Source organism: Myiozetetes cayanensis, unplaced genomic scaffold (assembly GCF_022539395.1).
Source record: "Myiozetetes cayanensis isolate MyiCay16 unplaced genomic scaffold, myiCay2020 scf5-8, whole genome shotgun sequence".
Taxonomy (NCBI): Eukaryota; Metazoa; Chordata; class Aves; order Passeriformes; family Tyrannidae; genus Myiozetetes; species Myiozetetes cayanensis.
The window spans coordinates 14,631,265-14,647,989 of record NW_026087742.1 but is presented as its reverse complement, the minus strand read 5'-3'; the positions used below and the strand labels follow the sequence as shown (position 1 = coordinate 14,647,989).

Genomic DNA, 16,725 nt, shown 5'->3' with positions numbered 1-16,725 from the left:
CACGGCGGAGGCGGCCGGAGCGCTGTGAGCGAGCGCGGCCGGCCCGGAGAGCCGGCGTTCGCTCCGCTCGGCAAGGACGGGAGGCTCCTCGGCGGGGCCGTGGAAGTGCAGGCGGGACCGTCCCGGGGCTGCCGGAGACTCGCCGGAGCGTCCTCCCCACCCGCTGCCGGGGAGAGCCGAGGAGGAGGAGGGAAGGAGAAGCGGCAGCGAGAGCAGGACAGAAGGCAGAGAGACGGACCGGGGGGCACGGCTGCCGCCCTCGCACACCCTCACTCCCCGCCGCCGCGCCCCGGCCATGGGAAAGCCGACGCCGCCGCTCCAGTGACCGCGGGACCCGGAGCCCGGCCGGTCCTCCACCAGCAGAAAGAGACTCAGACACCCCCCAAAACCTGAAAGCAAAAAAAAAAAAAAAAATCCTATATTTCTATTACATATTAATCTATAAAGTCAAATAAAGACACGAGGAGGGCTCCGTCAAGCCGGCGGGTGCAGCAGCGAGCCTCCCCCGCCCGAGCGCGGCGGCCGCGATGAGGCCCGGGGGGCCCCTGCCGGCGCTGGCGCCGGTGCTGGCGGCGCTGCTGGGGCTGTGCAGCGCCGAGCGCCGGGCCCTGGTGCTGCCGCGGCGCCTGGGCGCGCCCGCCGGCAGCGAGCGCTTCCGCCTGGAGGCCTTCGGGGAGCGCCTGACGCTGGAGCTGGAGCCCGACAGCAGCTTCCTGGCCCCGGACTTCACCCTGCAGTACCTGGGCGGGCCGCCGCCGCCGCCCGAGGACGACCTCTCCCGCTGCTTCTACTCCGGCACGGTGAACCGGGACCCCAGCTCGGCCGCCGCGCTCAGCCTGTGCGCGGGGATGCGCGGCGCCTTCTCCCTGCGGGGCCGGCAGTACCTGATCCAGCCGGCCCCCGGCACGGCGCACCGCGCCGGCCCGCACCTCCTCCGCCTGCGCGGGGCCCGCGGGGCCGCCCCCGCCGCCCGCTGCGCCGTGGCCGAGGCGGGGGCGGAGGCGGAGGGGCCGCAGCTCGCCGGGCTCGCAGGTACCGTCGGGGACGCCGCGCCGCCCTCCGCGGGCACTGGGGATGGGATGGGATGGGATGGGATGGGATGGGATGGGATGGGATGGGATGGGATGGGATGGGATGGGATGGGATGGGATGGGATGGGATGGGATGGGATGGGATGGGGGGGCTCTGCCTCGCCCAGCGCCCCCGCCCCGACGGGGGCTGGCAGGGATGCTCCGGCCAGAGTTTCCTCCGCATCGCACCCCGAGGGGCGGCGGCGGAGTGCTTCCCACTGGGTGCGGCGTTCGCCCGGAGGCAGCGAGCTGGAGGGGTTATTCATCGGGGGCTGCCGGAGTTTGGGGGCGGGAGGCGGGCACAGGGCCATGGGATGCATCCCTTGAGTATCGATGAGTTTGGGCTTCCTTACGGTGGTCTCTTGTATTGCTGTGCTCACCTGCACTTTCCCTCCCTCTCCCTCTCTTTTTTTAATGCAGAAACGAGAAGCAGGAGGAAGAAGAGATTCGTGTCCAGCCCCCGCTATGTGGAGACCATGCTGGTGGCTGACCAGTCCATGGCTGAGTTCCACGGCAGCGGGCTGAAGCACTATCTCCTGACACTGCTCTCCGTGGCAGCCAAGCTGTACAAGCATCCCAGCATCCGCAACTCCATCAGCCTCGTGGTGGTGAAAATCATGGTCATTTACGAGGAGCGGAAGGGACCTGATATCTCTTCAAACGCAGCCCTGACTCTGAGAAACTTCTGCAGCTGGCAGAAGCAGCACAACCCGCCCAGTGACCGGCATGCGGAGCACTACGACACGGCAATCCTCTTCACCAGGCAGGTGAGGGACATGAAGGTCAAATCCATCCCCATGCCCTTTGCTCCCTACCCTAGAAGGCCCCCTCTGCCAGGAAACCTCCAAAAATATGTTCAGAGACAGTCTTGTGTCATCACAGCTTCAGTGAAGTAGGCTAAAAATTAGATGAAGTGCTTTTTATTTTGTTAGTTTTTTGCTGTTTGCAGCATCTCGGGTGAAACTCACAGTTTGTGCACTGTGTTTCTGCCCCATATATTTTTAGCAGATTTAGGATGGAAATTATGCATTTTATTTCTACGTGTAACCCTTGTGTATGTTCCAAAGACAGATTTTTGCCATCATACCCATTGAAGTACTGAATATTTATGCTCTTTCCATAAGTAAAGGCAAACTGCCAGGGCTGGATGGTTCTTGCCAAGGTTAAGTCTCTGATCTGATTAATAATGAAACTGCCTTTTTTTACAGGACCTGTGCGGTGCCAAGACATGTGATACTCTTGGGATGGCTGATGTGGGAACAGTTTGTGATCTAAACCGCAGTTGCTCTATCATAGAAGACGATGGTTTGCAGGCTGCCTTTACAACAGCCCACGAACTAGGTACTTGAAGCTTTGAAAGGAGATTTCACGTGATTAATTGAAGCCAGCTTGATGCTGAAAAGCAACTGCCCAGCCTGCACCGCAGGCTCACCCAGTGCAGTCAGGAGGAGGCAAAGCTTTGCCTTGCAGCAAGGTTGAACTGGGGAAAGCAAATCCAGTCTGCACAGCATTGTCTGCAAGAGCTGTGTGTTTGACTGACTCCAGGAAAAAATGGGGAGAGAAGATGCAGTGCCATCTGCTTGAAATCTGGCAGCATTCAGATTCGGGTTATTACTTAAAGACCAGGCTATGAGCAGCTCTAGAGTAATATTTAAAATACTATTCGTAATGCATAGGACAGACTTCCTAAAATCACAGACTTTTCCTTTTTTTTTTAAAGGCCACGTGTTTAACATGCCTCATGACGATGCAAAGCAGTGTGCTGGTATTAATGGAATAAGCCGGGATTTCCACATGATGGCATCTATGCTTTCCAATCTGGATCGCAGCCAGCCGTGGTCTCCGTGTAGTGCCTACATGATTACAACATTTTTGGATAATGGTCATGGTAAGATTATTAAGCTTTCCATTCATGTGGCATTTAAGCTCTTGTGCTTTATTGCTCTGCTTTTTTTCTTTTCTTTTTCCTTTTTTTTAACAGTGCTTTCTGCTTCAGCATAGAGTTAACCTTTTGCATGCTGCCAGGGAATTTAGAAGAGAGTTTTACAGAAATGGTGGCACAAATGGGCTCAAAGACTTCTGTCACAAAGCAAATGCAGTTCCCTTTTAAAGCTGAATTCACTCACAGCATCGTGTGCCTTTTTTTTTTTCCCCTTTTTTTTTTTTGTTTTCAGGTGAATGTTTGCTAGACAAGCCCCACAAACCAATCCAACTCCCTTCTGACTTGCCTGGCACATTGTACGATGCCAACAGACAGTGCCAGTTTACATTTGGAGATGAGTCCAAGCACTGCCCCGACGCAGCCAGTACGTGTACAACGCTGTGGTGTACTGGCACTTCTGGAGGACTGCTTGTGTGCCAAACCAAACACTTCCCTTGGGCAGACGGCACCAGTTGCGGGGAAGGGAAGTGGTGCATGAATGGCAAGTGTGTGAATAAAACTGAGAAGAAGCATTATGATGTAAGTATTGAAAAAGAAATCAGAATGTATCTTGGGGTTGCAGAGTCGCATGGAAAATGCTGCAGTGGGAGGAATCAGTTAAAAGGGCTTGAATCGATGGAGGCAGACAGCTAATAAAACAAACTTGGAGCATCTAATGAGTAGTTTAGTAAAAATGAGCATGACTGTGGTTTTTGTGGTTTGGTTTTGTCTTGCTCTTACTGTATTAACTTTTGTTCTGCTTCTGCTTGTCATTCCAGACGCCAGTGCATGGGAGTTGGGGATCCTGGGGCGTGTGGGGAGAGTGCTCCCGGACCTGCGGCGGTGGAGTGCAGTATTCCTTCAGGGAGTGCGACAACCCCATCCCCAGGAACGGCGGGAAGTACTGTGAAGGGAAACGCGTGCAATACAGATCATGTAACATCGAGGACTGCCCGGACAACGATGGTAATCTTTTCCCCGCTTCTGAGGCAGAGGATTGGTGTCTTGTGGAGGAAGAGCGTGGCCAGGGATGATCTAATGTCCACCTGTCTTTTCTCTGCCTGCAGGCAAAACATTTAGGGAGGAACAATGTGAAAAGCACAACGAGTTTTCCAAGTCTCCCTTTGGAAGTGGACCTGCAGTGGAGTGGACACCCAAGTTTGCTGGTGTCTCTCCAAAGGACAGATGCAAGTTGGTTTGCCGAGCAAAAGGAACAGGATACTTCTTTGTTTTACAGCCAAAGGTATTTCAAGACTTTACTTCTTCCATCTAATATGAGTAGGATTTTTATTTTCTGTCTTTATGTGAAGGGTCAAAGCATGGAATATTGAAGTTGGATTATTGCTCTTCCTACGTGTACAGCTTGATCAGTACAAGCATGCTATAACTATTCTGGCACCGTCCTTCCAGTTATTTCACATGTACTGCCTCTTCTACCCACTCCACCCTGGTTTCCTTTCCTGTCCTTCTACCAATTTGATTACATTGAGACATGTTCAGAAAACCAGGGGGGAACTTTGCCAAAACATTGGTGCTTTCTCATAGTGGTTACTAATATGCTGACAGCTTAAAATAAACATGAGGAAAAATGTTCATCTTGCACAGCTACTTGAACTCACTGTCATCAGATGTTGAGAGCCAGTAACTACCAGGGCGATGACACAGATGTTTTTTGTAGACCAGTACTTCTAGAAATAGAGGATATGCTGAACAACATTAAAAGCAATGTTAATACTGTACTTTGAGAACATGACTGCCTTCTAGTGACATTAGAAAACAATTTTCTTTCTTTACTTGAAATCAGTAAAACAGTTTTGTAGGAGGGGGTATTAGAGAAAACTGAAATTGTTTACTGTTTCCTCTCACCATGACATCATTTTTGCAAGTGAGATGAAGTAGCGCTGCACACCTCCGACCATGGGCTGCTTTGGTTTTTAGTTTCCAAAGCCCTGAAAATACAGGTGCTGCAGGTCTACCACCTGTCTGTATTTTGCATTTGGTATGTGTCTGTGTTATGCACTTCCAAAGCAAGGTGCATCTTCTAATCAGAGGCCCTGCGTTTTGTTTCCTGCAAAGGTTGTGGACGGCACCCCGTGTAGCCCCGATTCCACGTCCGTGTGTGTGCAGGGGCAGTGTGTGAAGGCTGGCTGTGACCGTGTGATAGGGTCCAACAAGAAGTTCGACAAATGTGGTATCTGCGGTGGCAACGGATCCACTTGCAAGAAAGTTTCTGGCACCCTTGTAAGAGCAAAGTGAGTATATATGAGCTGCTGTTGCTTTGTTCTGGTGAATGTTTTGTGGGTGTAAACTCTGGCTTTCCAATTCAGTGAGGTATTGCCCAAGTTTATTGTTGGAACTGAGGTCAGAACCATCTGATTGAGGATAAGTTACAGTGGGATGCAGCAAAAGAAAGCCCTTACGTGTGGGCGTGTCTCTGCAAATTTGGGATGTGACTCTGGGAATCCCTTCATCCATTAATTAGGTTGGCAGCTCATGACCTAAGCGCTTTGACTAAAAATGAAGTTTAGCCTTGTGCTGGGAAGCTTCTTCCATTTCCCTAGGGAAGAGGGGAGGACTCAGTCTTTCTCTTTTCTCTTGGGCAGGCCTGGCTACCACGATGTCGTCACCATTCCGGCTGGGGCAACCAACATCGAGGTGAAGCAGCGGAACCACAGGGGCGCGAGGCACGATGGCAGCTTCCTCGCCATCAAAGCTGCAGATGGCACCTACGTCCTCAACGGTGATTACACCTTGTCCACGCTGGAGCAGGACATCACCTACAAGGGCAGCGTGCTGAGGTACAGCGGCTCCTCTGCCGCCCTGGAGAGGATCCGCAGTTTCAGCCCCCTGAAGGAGCCTTTGACCATCCAGGTCCTCACGGTGGGGGACCTGCCGCAGCCCAAGATCAAGTTCACCTATTTTGTGAAGAAGCCCACGCAGCCTGGGACGGAGAAGGCGCCCGGTAGAAAGAAAGAGTCTTTCAACGCCATCAGGGAGATCATCTCGTCCGAGTGGGTCATCGAGGAGTGGGGCGAGTGCTCCAAGTCGTGTGGCTCGGGCTGGCAGCGGCGGGCAGTGGAGTGCCGGGACCCGCAGGGCCGGCCGGCCTCCGACTGCGCCCGGGAGCTGAAGCCCAGCAACCTCCGTCCCTGTGCCGACGTGCCCTGCCCGCAGTGGCAGCTGGGGGACTGGTCACCCTGCTCAAAGACATGTGGGAAAGGTTTCAAGAAGAGGTTGTTGAAATGCATTTCTTACGACGGCAGCGTGCTGCCACAAGAGAGCTGTGAGCCTGCCAAGAAACCGAAACACCTTATAGACTTCTGCAACGTTACGGACTGCAGCTAAATAGGACAAGTTGGGAAAGCTAAAAGTCTTTTATTATTTTAATTTTTTTTTTTTTCTTCAGAACAATGCACTGAAAAAAAAAAAAAGAGGGCTAGAGGCAGCACATGTGGTTTTGCATAAGAAATTCATGGTAAGGATCCATTGAGGTGGGACAGTGCAAATACCTTTGGTTGGCTTTGCATCCTAAAAATACCCTGCCAACTGAAAATTTGATGGGATAGCAGACCCATGTCACTCACTCGTCTTCAGCAGATAAGGCCAAAAGGCACTATAATTGCCTTTTTTTTAATGTCTGTTACAAATTAAACAAAACAGGAGCAGTAAGACATGTTTAAGCAAACATTATGGGGTTTGGTTATTTCTTCCTTCTTTTGGATTTATATTGTGGTACTGACCAAGTCCCCAGGTGTAGGAAGGGGAGGGAAAGTGGAGTGAAAAAGATAGCTTAAAATAATTGGTCAGAGCTTACCTACCTCACAAAGGGCAAAAAAACAGGATTGGAAAAGGAGCTTTAACTATGTCATTCATGGCTGCTATTGTTACAGAGAATAGTTTTATATAAAAATAAAGCCATATTCTCTACGTGTAAAGAGTAAGAAATATCAAGAATAGTCAGTCACCTTCACAAATAACTAGACTTTTTTTTTTTAAGTGCCTTTATGTCATCCCAATGTGCCTGTCCATTTCTCTCATCCACTCCGGTGCCATTGTGGTGACATACGTAATCCAGAGGCTAGAAAAAGTGGAAATCCTCATGGAACAGATAATATCTCTAGTTGCTCTTTGTGCCTTCTGCATACCTTCCACTGGCTTTTCTGATTCCAACTTGGTCCTACCTTCCTGTCAAACAGACTGATGGAATTTGTGAGCATTGGAGTCATGCTTTGACATTCAAATCTTTTGCCTTACCCCAGCCAATGGATATTGTTTGCATTTGGATTTAAAAAAAAAAGAAAAAAGAAGAATCCCACTGTGAATGGGAACCTCCTACTGGCCTCTAATGGGTTTGTAGTGCTCGGTCACTGATAAGATGGGAAGGCAAAGCTGAAGGATAGCAGGTCCATCCACAGCTGCATTCACAGGATTGAAGTTTGTGCCAGTTCATAGACAATGAGAGAATATGGCTTTCCATATGTATATAGTAAAATATATTACTATAGATTTTATATACTTTATAAGTATTTTATATTTCTTTCCCTTCTGGGAAAGGTTATAAATTGTAATAAATGCATATAATGAGCGTATTTATTTTTATACTTCTTGTCTAATGTGATCTTCTAAGTTATCGCTTTTTTAAAAGGACATATAACAAGGATAGAGTATTTATACAGTATAATATGTTACTAGAGGTAATAAAAGAACCCTATAAATTTTGGAAATGGAGTGTCTTTATTTCGCCACACTAAAACTAGTCCATCAGGCAGAAAGAGCTTGGAATCTAAGGAAATGTTATGCAAAAGGCTACTAATTAACTGTGTTAGTGAAGAGGTTTGGAAAACTCTACCTGTAACACCATACATCACATTAAAAGAGGTAATTTTGTATTTTATTACTTAACCACTAATTCATCTATTAAAAATCACGGTGCACTAGACTGATGCTACTGGTTGTAATAACTGCTTGCAGAGGGAGTATTGCTGTCAGTATATTGCTGTTTATAACCAGCAAAACACATACAAAAGTAGTGTTACCTGCTTTGGTTAACCTTACCCTAGTGGGAAAGGAGCATCCAAAATTCAGAGCCTTTAACAAGCACTCAGAGGTTTCCCTCACCAGTTTCTGGAGGCCCTCCTGATCATGCTTTTCTAATTAGAAGTACTGTATGAATGAGCTGTTCTGACACTGTTGGTTCCACTTTTTATTATGTTAAAATAGATACTAAGCATCAAGAAACTGATTTTTGCTCCCTCATATCTGATCTCATGACCACTGCAGTCAAGGGAAAATCTTCTGTTGAGCTCACTAGGATTTTTGCCATGGAATTTGAGACATCAGTCATTTATGGATACTTTTGGCTTTATGTCATGTAAAAATCTATTAAAACTTCCTTTGCCAATGTTTGGACTCAGTCTTGCAGAAATAGTTCCCACTCTATTCTATGGATAAAATCCTGGCCCCTCTAAAGCACATCATAGAAAAATTCTCATCACGTCACACTTCATTGAGCATTACTTTGACATGCAAAAATACTGGGGAATATTTTGCTTCTAACATTGTTTAGGAGGGAGTCAGTCTCTTTCTGTATTTATAAATAGTTAAAAGCATGTCTAAATACAGCAGATAACTATTTATAGATATGTATATATACATCTATATTTTATTACAGCAGGTTAAAATTAGGATTATATACAGTTTCAAGAGAAAACAAATTTTTATTTTCATTTTCTACTGTTATTATTACTCCTTGTAGACTTCATATCCTAATATGTAGCTGGTGGTTGGTGTTACATGAAACAGTCTCCATTTAAAAGTCCAAGGAGCTACAGTCCTGAAAAGGCAACACTCTGTGATATCTACAGAATTGACGAGGTCCCATGACTTCTGAGTGATGGCAATGGCCCAGATTTCCTCTCCTCAACCTAGAAGAAACATTCAAGGCAAAGGAAAACAGCTTCTCCAAGACCTATACGTATCAATTGAAGCCCAGCCAAGGTGCTGACATACTCTCACTTCTTGCAGCAGTGCTTAAAGAGGCTCTTGGGAGAGAAAAATGGCATTTTACAGGCACCGCCTTTCATGCTGAAGGGAATTTGGATCCCGTCAAATACAGCCAATTCCCGCTTCTTTAACAAAAGGTAGTGAACAAAAGGTGGTAAAGTGTTCTGCATTTCCAAAACGCTGTGACTGCATTGCCTAGGTCAGTCAGCCCTGTGGTTACTTAGAGCCAAGTGAGGAGACAAGAGGGGGTGAGGGAAATCAAACACATTTGGTGTTTTACACTAACAAATGTCAATAACAATTTTTACACTTTCACAAATGGTTTCATAATAAAATGAGTGATGAACTAGTAAAGTTTTATGACATACTGGCAGCCTATTTGCTATGGTAGCATTCATTTCTTTAGAGCACAAACAAAGCAGCAGGTCAACTGTAGTGCTGCTGACCAAGACTACATTTCCTAGTCATAGTTCACTGCCTATTTTTCTTTGATTAGATCATGAATTCTTGGCAGCTGCATCTCTTATACAGTAAAAAGGTTCATGAATCACAGAATCATAGAATGGTTTGAGTTGGAAGGGACCTTAAACATCATCTTGTTCCAACTCCCCTGCCATCGGCTGGGATTCCTTCCACTAGACCAGGTTGCTCAGAGCCCCACCCAACCTGGCCTTGAACACTTAACAGGAATGGGGCATCCAAAACTTCTCTGGCAAACCTGTTCCAGTGTCTCACCACCCTCATATTAAAGAATATCTTCAGTATATCTAATCTAGATTTCCTTGCTTTCAGTTTGAAGCCATTCCCTGTTGTCCTGTCACTACAGTTCCTGATGAAGGGTCCCTCTCTGGCTTCCCTGTAGGCCCCTTCACAGACTGGAAGGTGCTGTGAGGGTCTCCACGTGACCTTTTCTTCTCCAAGCTGAACAGCCCCAACTTTCTTAGCCTGTCAAAATTATGAAAATTATGATACCCTTTTTTTTAATAGAGCTGGATAACAGACAACGTGCTCCAAATGCTGTATTAATTAAGCAATGCAATCAAAGAACTGCTCCCTTCCAAAGCGCCCTTTAGTTACAAGAGAATCTGCTGCTCTGGGTGACCCAGCAAAGGGAAACAAGCAAAACCACTGGAGCATAGTTTAGCTGTGTAGCAATCAAGGTCACAATTAAACACATTCCCGGCACCAAGAGACTGGCAATTTATAGCTGTTCTTACAAAGGACTGGGTAGTTAAGTGCTTTTGTGTGCACTCCCATCACTGCAAGCAGGAATCTCAACACTTTGTGACTGACTCACAAGAAGTGCTCTGGGGAGCTGGAGCAGCAATGAACTTGTGAGTGCCAGTGTAAGAGCTGGGGCACTTTCTGCCAACCCAGGCACTGTTCTTGGGCCACGGCCACTGGTTCCACTGGACTTCAGACCCTAGGTGAAAATTATTGCTTTCAACATGGTTGTCTCAGTTGTCCAGCTTGACAGGAGCGCCCAGCATTTCAGCTGAGGACAGCTTCACAGCCTTTTGGAGCCAAACTTGCCTGGCTTCCTCCCAGGTTCAGAGAAAACAGATGCTCTAGCTTCGGGTTTTTTAACATTTTTATGTCATAAGATAAATGAGTAGTGTGGGTGTGGCAGATGAAACCTGTATCTTCAAGTATTTTCAGAGGTGTGGGGAGAGGCAGGTGTCTCAGTGAATGAGATGTGTCTTCCTTGATCACCTTTGGTTTCATTGCTTGCAAGGCTGAAGGATCTTCCAGGTCCTGGTCAGGCTAAAGTCTCCCTGTTAGCAGAGCGGGGCAACTGAAAGCAGTGTAGTGAGTAGCTCTTAGACATTTCAGACATCATCAGGCCAAAGAAAAACTCTTTCCCATCTTTCAGAGACCTCAGGAGCTTGGCCTTGGGACAGAAGGCCAGTCTGAGGGCTAGATCTCCAGAATCCAATCTTCAAATCCAGTCTTCACCATCTAAGTTCAAAAATAACAGGGAGTTTGAAGAGGAGACTATTTATGCTGGAGAATTATCTGCCAGGCTGATTAGATGTGAAATGGTGGTATGTGATAGGGTTCTTAAGCTTCTGCTTTCCCCTCTCTTTAATTCAACTTGTTGTAATAACCAAGAGATGTTGGTGTCATAAAATAACTATTTTGCCACTGATTGTAATACATGTGGTTTCAGAGCAGTGAAAGGTTGGTGGCTATTCTAGAAGTTGGCTCTGTTTGAGCTTTTAGAGTAAAGAAGTAGTTGTATATATCTGGTATGGAAAAATCTTGAAATTGTCTAGAGCAACTATATCATTCAGAAGCTGATACCTGCATTTCAGAGCCACCAGTTGCCTGAGTATATTCGGACCTGTAATTTTAATTTCATGGCATTGACTTAGAGCATAAAGGCCCCAGAGTTCTGTATATCTCATTTGCCAGGCAGTAAAGCCAGGATCTCGCTTTCTGAAATGCAGCTCCACATAGCCTGTAATGTGGTAACTGGATTCCTTCGTTTGTAGTTTCACAGTAGCTTCCATTCAAATCAACATCTCCAAACACTGTTTATGTTTCAGTAACAAGTAAGACCTTTGCTTTTATCATTGCCACGTCACAGGTGGGCCAGCAGAGGCGAAGTAATGTGATCTGTTGAATGCTGTAGGACAAACAGGTTATATGGACTAGGGGAGCAGAAGTTTTAAACAAAATATATGAATATACTAAGTAGGTTAGGGAATGGAGAAGAAAATACTCCTAAAGAAATTCAGAAAGGCAGCTTCAGAAGTCCTCAGCAAACAACCCCACTGTGCTGTCTGGCTTCTGCTCATCTACTGGCTATGAAATTGCTCTCACAGCTTTGCTTTCACAGCCCAGTGTTATTCTGGCCTCATACACCTGGGAAAGCTTTTCTTCTCCTGCAGTTGCAGACATGCCTACCACACACCATTTGGAGCAAAGATCAATCCTGTGTGATATGGTCAGGACTGCTTAGTCCTCCAGGCAAAAAAGGTATAATTAGGTGAGAAGTTTTCTCTAGCAGAGGTCACCCAACACCCAAATATAGCGAATGGATCACCTGCCCCCACACCTCCCCAGAGCAGAGCCACATCTCCAGGACATGTCTAGGCTACAACAGGAGTGTAAGGAAGCATTCAGCAATAGCCCTCCTTTAGCATAAACCTTTGCATTTTGCCCTGTTTTGCATAAACATAGCACACTGTTACAACATACGGAGGCAGAAAAAGAACAGGATATTGCCCCTCTCCCAGCAGCACCCCCTTGATAGCTCTTCCATGGCAGCACCAAACCGTGGCGCTTTCCTAGTGAAACAGCAGCTACAAACACGCATTCGTGCTTGATATTCCCCCTCAAAACACAAAACTACCTGTATCAGCAGAAGGGAAGTCAAAACATTGTTATCAGGTTCACAAAGTGGTGCCATGAACATGGTGTCCCAACAGATACTTGTGCTCCTGGGGTCCGGGGCAGACGGATTATTGTTGGAGATGAAAGTAGCCTGGTTCGGACTCGCAGATCTGTTTTACAGTCCACAACAGTGTAAGAGGGTCTTGTGCAAAAGAGATTTAATGTTGGGCAATAGAAATGCAGTTTCCTACAGTCCCTCTGCCTGTAAGCTGTGCTTGATAGCTTCAGTGTGATAAAGGATGTGTCATATTGCAGCCCAAGACCATCAGCTAATGAGATTCCAGACGCCTGGACAATATCTAAATTTAAGCATCCAGAATTTAAGTTGAAACAGTGCTAAATCTGTCATCTTTAATATACTATACTTTTGTGTCAGAATGCTGCAAATCTAATTTAAGTTTCTACCAGCTTGTGATTTTTCACAGATATTCCAGCTGGAAATTAATATTTTCTCCAATATTAGTTGCACTCAGCTATAAGATATTTTCCTACGAACACAAAAAGGAGCTGCATGTTCCAAGAGGGAAGTCATATGGTAGAAATTATAATCAGGCAAGCTGAAAGCAGTGGCCATTTTAATTGTGCACCAGTATATTTTTTTTCAGCATAACTAAGACAATATGCCTGTCTCCTCCCAAACAATTTAAATGTATGCTGCCACTTTGTAGGATTCCTCATGTACAAAACTGGAGATGAAGTTAGGGACAAGAAAACAACTTCAATTCAAATATTTTGATTTAAAAATTTCCCTTTCAAGGAACACACAAAACTTGGATGCTGTGATGTCAAGAAAGAGGGATGCTGCAAGACATACACTGAAGGCACAGCTAAGCACAAAGTAGTGTGATCATTCTGCACCATCTGATAGATAAAACTGAGGGAGAGGAGAGGACTTTTGTGGAACTGTTAATTGTGGAAACTTTTGAAATATCTGTTGGAGATTAGATTTCACAATCAGGCCTGGGCAGATTTAACAGTGAATTAAATGCAGTCTAATGTCCATCTCCTATTTCTCTCCCAGTGAACCAATAAACACATTTGGAGATATGCTAAAATAATGAAGACTAGTGTTTTCCATTTCTCATTATCGTCCTACTGGAACAAAGGCAGAGCACAACATGGAAGCACTAGAGGGACTCAGCTGCCTTTGATTAATTAAAAGAAAAAAAAATTAAAAAAACCCCTCTGCACATGTTTCCACTTTATTCTTACAATTTATAATTTTATTGATTTGAAGTTTTAAAAGCATAGTAGTTGTGCACAAGTAGAAAGGAGAGCCCCCAGAGTTACATGTCAGTTCAGCTCCAGCTGGAGCAGATTCAAGAGGGCACTAAACAGCTGCCTGGCAGACAGGAAGGTCAGAGGCATTAAAGAATATAAACGTTAAAATCCTGCATAAAATAATTTTGAATCTGATCTAAGCTAGCAAGAGCCAAGCAACTCAGAGCTAATGCTTCCATTTGCATAGGGACACAAATTTGTCTAAGCCTGTCTCTGAAGCTCAAATTGAAGTTATGGATATTACCCACGTAAGAACACTGGCTTTAGGAAGGCTAAGTCATAAACTTACATCTTTATTCCAGGTTTTAAATTAGATTACTCTTGGTCTGACTTTAAAAATCAGTAGATTGATATTATTTAAGTCTGTGCCACAGATCTCATCACTGCATGACAGCTTTAGCTGCAAGGAACAAATGAGAGAGCTCCTGCCTTTGGGGTGTAGTGCAGAGGAAGAAGGGACATGGACTGACACCATCCTGCTGAAGACACCTCCCAGTGCTGGAAGGACAGGAGGAGGGGTTTGCAGCTGGACTTTCCTACTGGGAGGTTTGCTCTTCCAAGTTTCTGGATGAAAGTTCATGGACGACACTGACAGAATATTTACTGGGAATTTGACAGGTACGTGAGCACTTTAAACTTTGCTTAGTTGCTTAGAGCAGTATGGAAATTTCACTTTCTAGTGAGAGGGACATGTAAAGACTTGAAGGAGAAGATGAAGATATTGGCAACATCATGTAGTTTAAAGTAAACTAGTGACTTCATCTTGGTGCCAGTGGTGCTCTGAGGCCTTGCAAAGAAGCCTCTCTTAGCCAGTTTCCCCTTCCCAGCTGCAGGTACAGGAATTTCCCTCGGGATGCAGGGCTGCAGCTGAGCCACAGACCGATGGAAACCCACTCCACTGTGGGGCCAAGCAGTGTCATACAGCCAGGGTGAACCCAGTCTGAGCTCACAGCTACCGAAATAACTTGTGTGTTTGGCATCACTGATTCTATGCATCACTGGTTTCTCCTGAGACACGTGTTCTCACTGGTAGCATGCAAATTATTTGTTCAGAGAACAAAACATGAAGCCAAGGTTTGCATACTACATTCCCTAAGGATCCTAGGAGAGAGCTTCCCACTGGAAATGGTCGTTCTGATGACTGTTTGTGGACTACCTGATGTAGAACAACAAAGCTGCTTGTACGGATGATTGGGGCATAATTTCCAAGAATAGAGAGCAACTCCCAGTCATTCAGCTCAAAAACAGCTTTATAAAGGACTTTGTTAAATCAGGAGGGGACTTGGTTTAGTGGCCTGGCCTGAAGAGGAACACTGTGTCAGAGAACAGAAAATACAATTTCATAAAGCTACTGCAGCTATTGTCCAGGTGTTTTCAGCTGTCAGTTCTGGGGGAGAATCTCTGTTCTTTTTAACATCAGTGATGATGGAGGATCATTTGACAGAACCAAATTGAAGGGTGAGGTTTGACCTGATGTTGTACAGACAGTCCCAGTTCTGGTCCCCCGAAAAACCTGGCCTATTGTGGAGCCGTGCTGGGAGCTACATAGTGGAAAACAAAGAGATGGTGGATTTTTTCAGCGCCAGGAAAATGGATCCTACAATTCACATTCAATTTCAGTTGAATGCCAGGAAAGTGCTTCAAAGAATGGAAACAGTTTGTTGCTCAAGACCTGAACTACTAAAAGATAAGTGTTTGGCACATCTATGTTTGGGACTCCGGAGGAGAATTTGTACCTTTCAGACACACTGCTTAGCTGCCTTTCACCACAATTCACATGGTCATGGGTTTTTCCATCTACCAGAGCGTATCACATCCTGAATGTCAAGTGGTCTAAATCCACTTCATGTTATCCTTCAGTGGAGCCTGATGTATATTGTAGCCAGCCAGTTCTCTTCTTGCTTCGGGTCTGCCTACGCGTCTGACTAGTGAGAGCTTGTTTGCTTTTGCTAGGGGCTGTTTGACAGACTCACACAAGACCTGCCTAAGTAAGGCTTGCTCTTAAAAGCATTGCTGGCATAGTAATGTCACTGAAGAACACGGAAAAGAAAAACACAACCCAATTTGTTATAACTGTAACAGCAAAAACTCCTAGTGAAATGCATTTATACTGGCCTAAGTCCTTTATTCTATTCTGAGAACTGATCTAAGCTACACCTACAAGGAAGTTTCATTTGCTGAACTAAATTAGATTTGCATTTTTACATGGACAGAAATAGCTTCCCTGGTTAAAGCCATGTTGGCAAATCCAGTTACATACAGACAAGATTTAAAGAGCCTTCTCTTTCACGTGTGCTTTAAGAAATCAATGTCCCTCTCCTTGTTGTTTTTTTGTGTTGGCTCAGAGGAAGAGGGAGGCAGAAGCTGAGTTCTCCCTCCTGTTGCTCAGGAGTGCAGAAGATCACGAGGCCAGCGCTCCTGCTTTTCTCCCCCATGTCAAACTACAAGGTGGTGGGGCTGTGAAGGAGGTTGGGTGTTAGAAACCTTCTCTGACATGCCCCTGTACCCCTGCTAGTTATCCACTACCTTTAGATATCTGGCCCATCAGAAACCCGGGAGAAATTTCAAAACGTTTCAGGAACTGAGTGGCAGATGAGGTTTGCTGATGCCTCCACTGAAACCATCTCACCAGACAGTTTACACAAAAAAGCATCTAACAACTAGAGCCAAAATTTCACCTTACTTCGCTTGCCACTTGAGCTGGCTGAAGATAATAAAAGCCACTGCCCATCCTTCTCTGCAGGATCTGTGATGGAGAAGCTGAGAAAGTCTAAGAAGAAAATGCACAGTTAGCAGTGCTTTAAAATCTGAGAATGGCAGCATTGTCTTGGGAAACAATAAATTATGGTTTAAAACAATTTAATATCACCCAAATTGTGAAGGCAGTGTCTTGCAGAAACAACAGTTACAGCAGTCTTGTTTAAGCTTGAATTTAATATCAAATAGTCACTACAGGCAAGCTTTGTTCTCTAGCACTGAGATGTCTGCACATTACCCATGCACGACTTCTTCAAAAAACTGCCAGATTACGGGATTACTCTAAGGAAAATT

At 45.8% G+C, this 16,725-nt stretch overlaps 1 protein-coding gene across 1 annotated transcript; it reads left to right on the top strand.

Annotated features, from left to right (window-relative positions):
• The first annotated feature begins 397 nt into the window (after positions 1–397).
• Positions 398–7,885, top strand: ADAMTS1 (ADAM metallopeptidase with thrombospondin type 1 motif 1). The gene is made up of 9 exons (XM_050332715.1): positions 398–1,032; positions 1,491–1,837; positions 2,279–2,411; positions 2,791–2,958; positions 3,245–3,531; positions 3,771–3,957; positions 4,059–4,234; positions 5,068–5,243; positions 5,595–7,885. Exons 1-9 carry the CDS (start codon positions 528–530, stop codon positions 6,334–6,336), a joined length of 2,721 nt encoding a protein of 906 aa, XP_050188672.1. The 5' UTR covers positions 398–527; the 3' UTR covers positions 6,337–7,885.
• The last annotated feature ends 8,840 nt before the right edge of the window (positions 7,886–16,725 follow it).

Bases quoted from the DNA above. Each gene is read 5' to 3' on its own strand.
- ADAMTS1 (XM_050332715.1), top strand. From the start codon at position 528: ATGAGGCCCGGGGGGCCCCTGCCGGCGCTGGCGCCGGTGCTGGCGGCG. The intron at 1,033-1,490 runs GTACCGTCGGGG...TTTTTAATGCAG, and splicing joins GCAGCTCGCCGGGCTCGCAG to AAACGAGAAGCAGGAGGAAG. The intron at 4,235-5,067 runs GTATTTCAAGAC...TTTCCTGCAAAG, and splicing joins TCTTTGTTTTACAGCCAAAG to GTTGTGGACGGCACCCCGTG.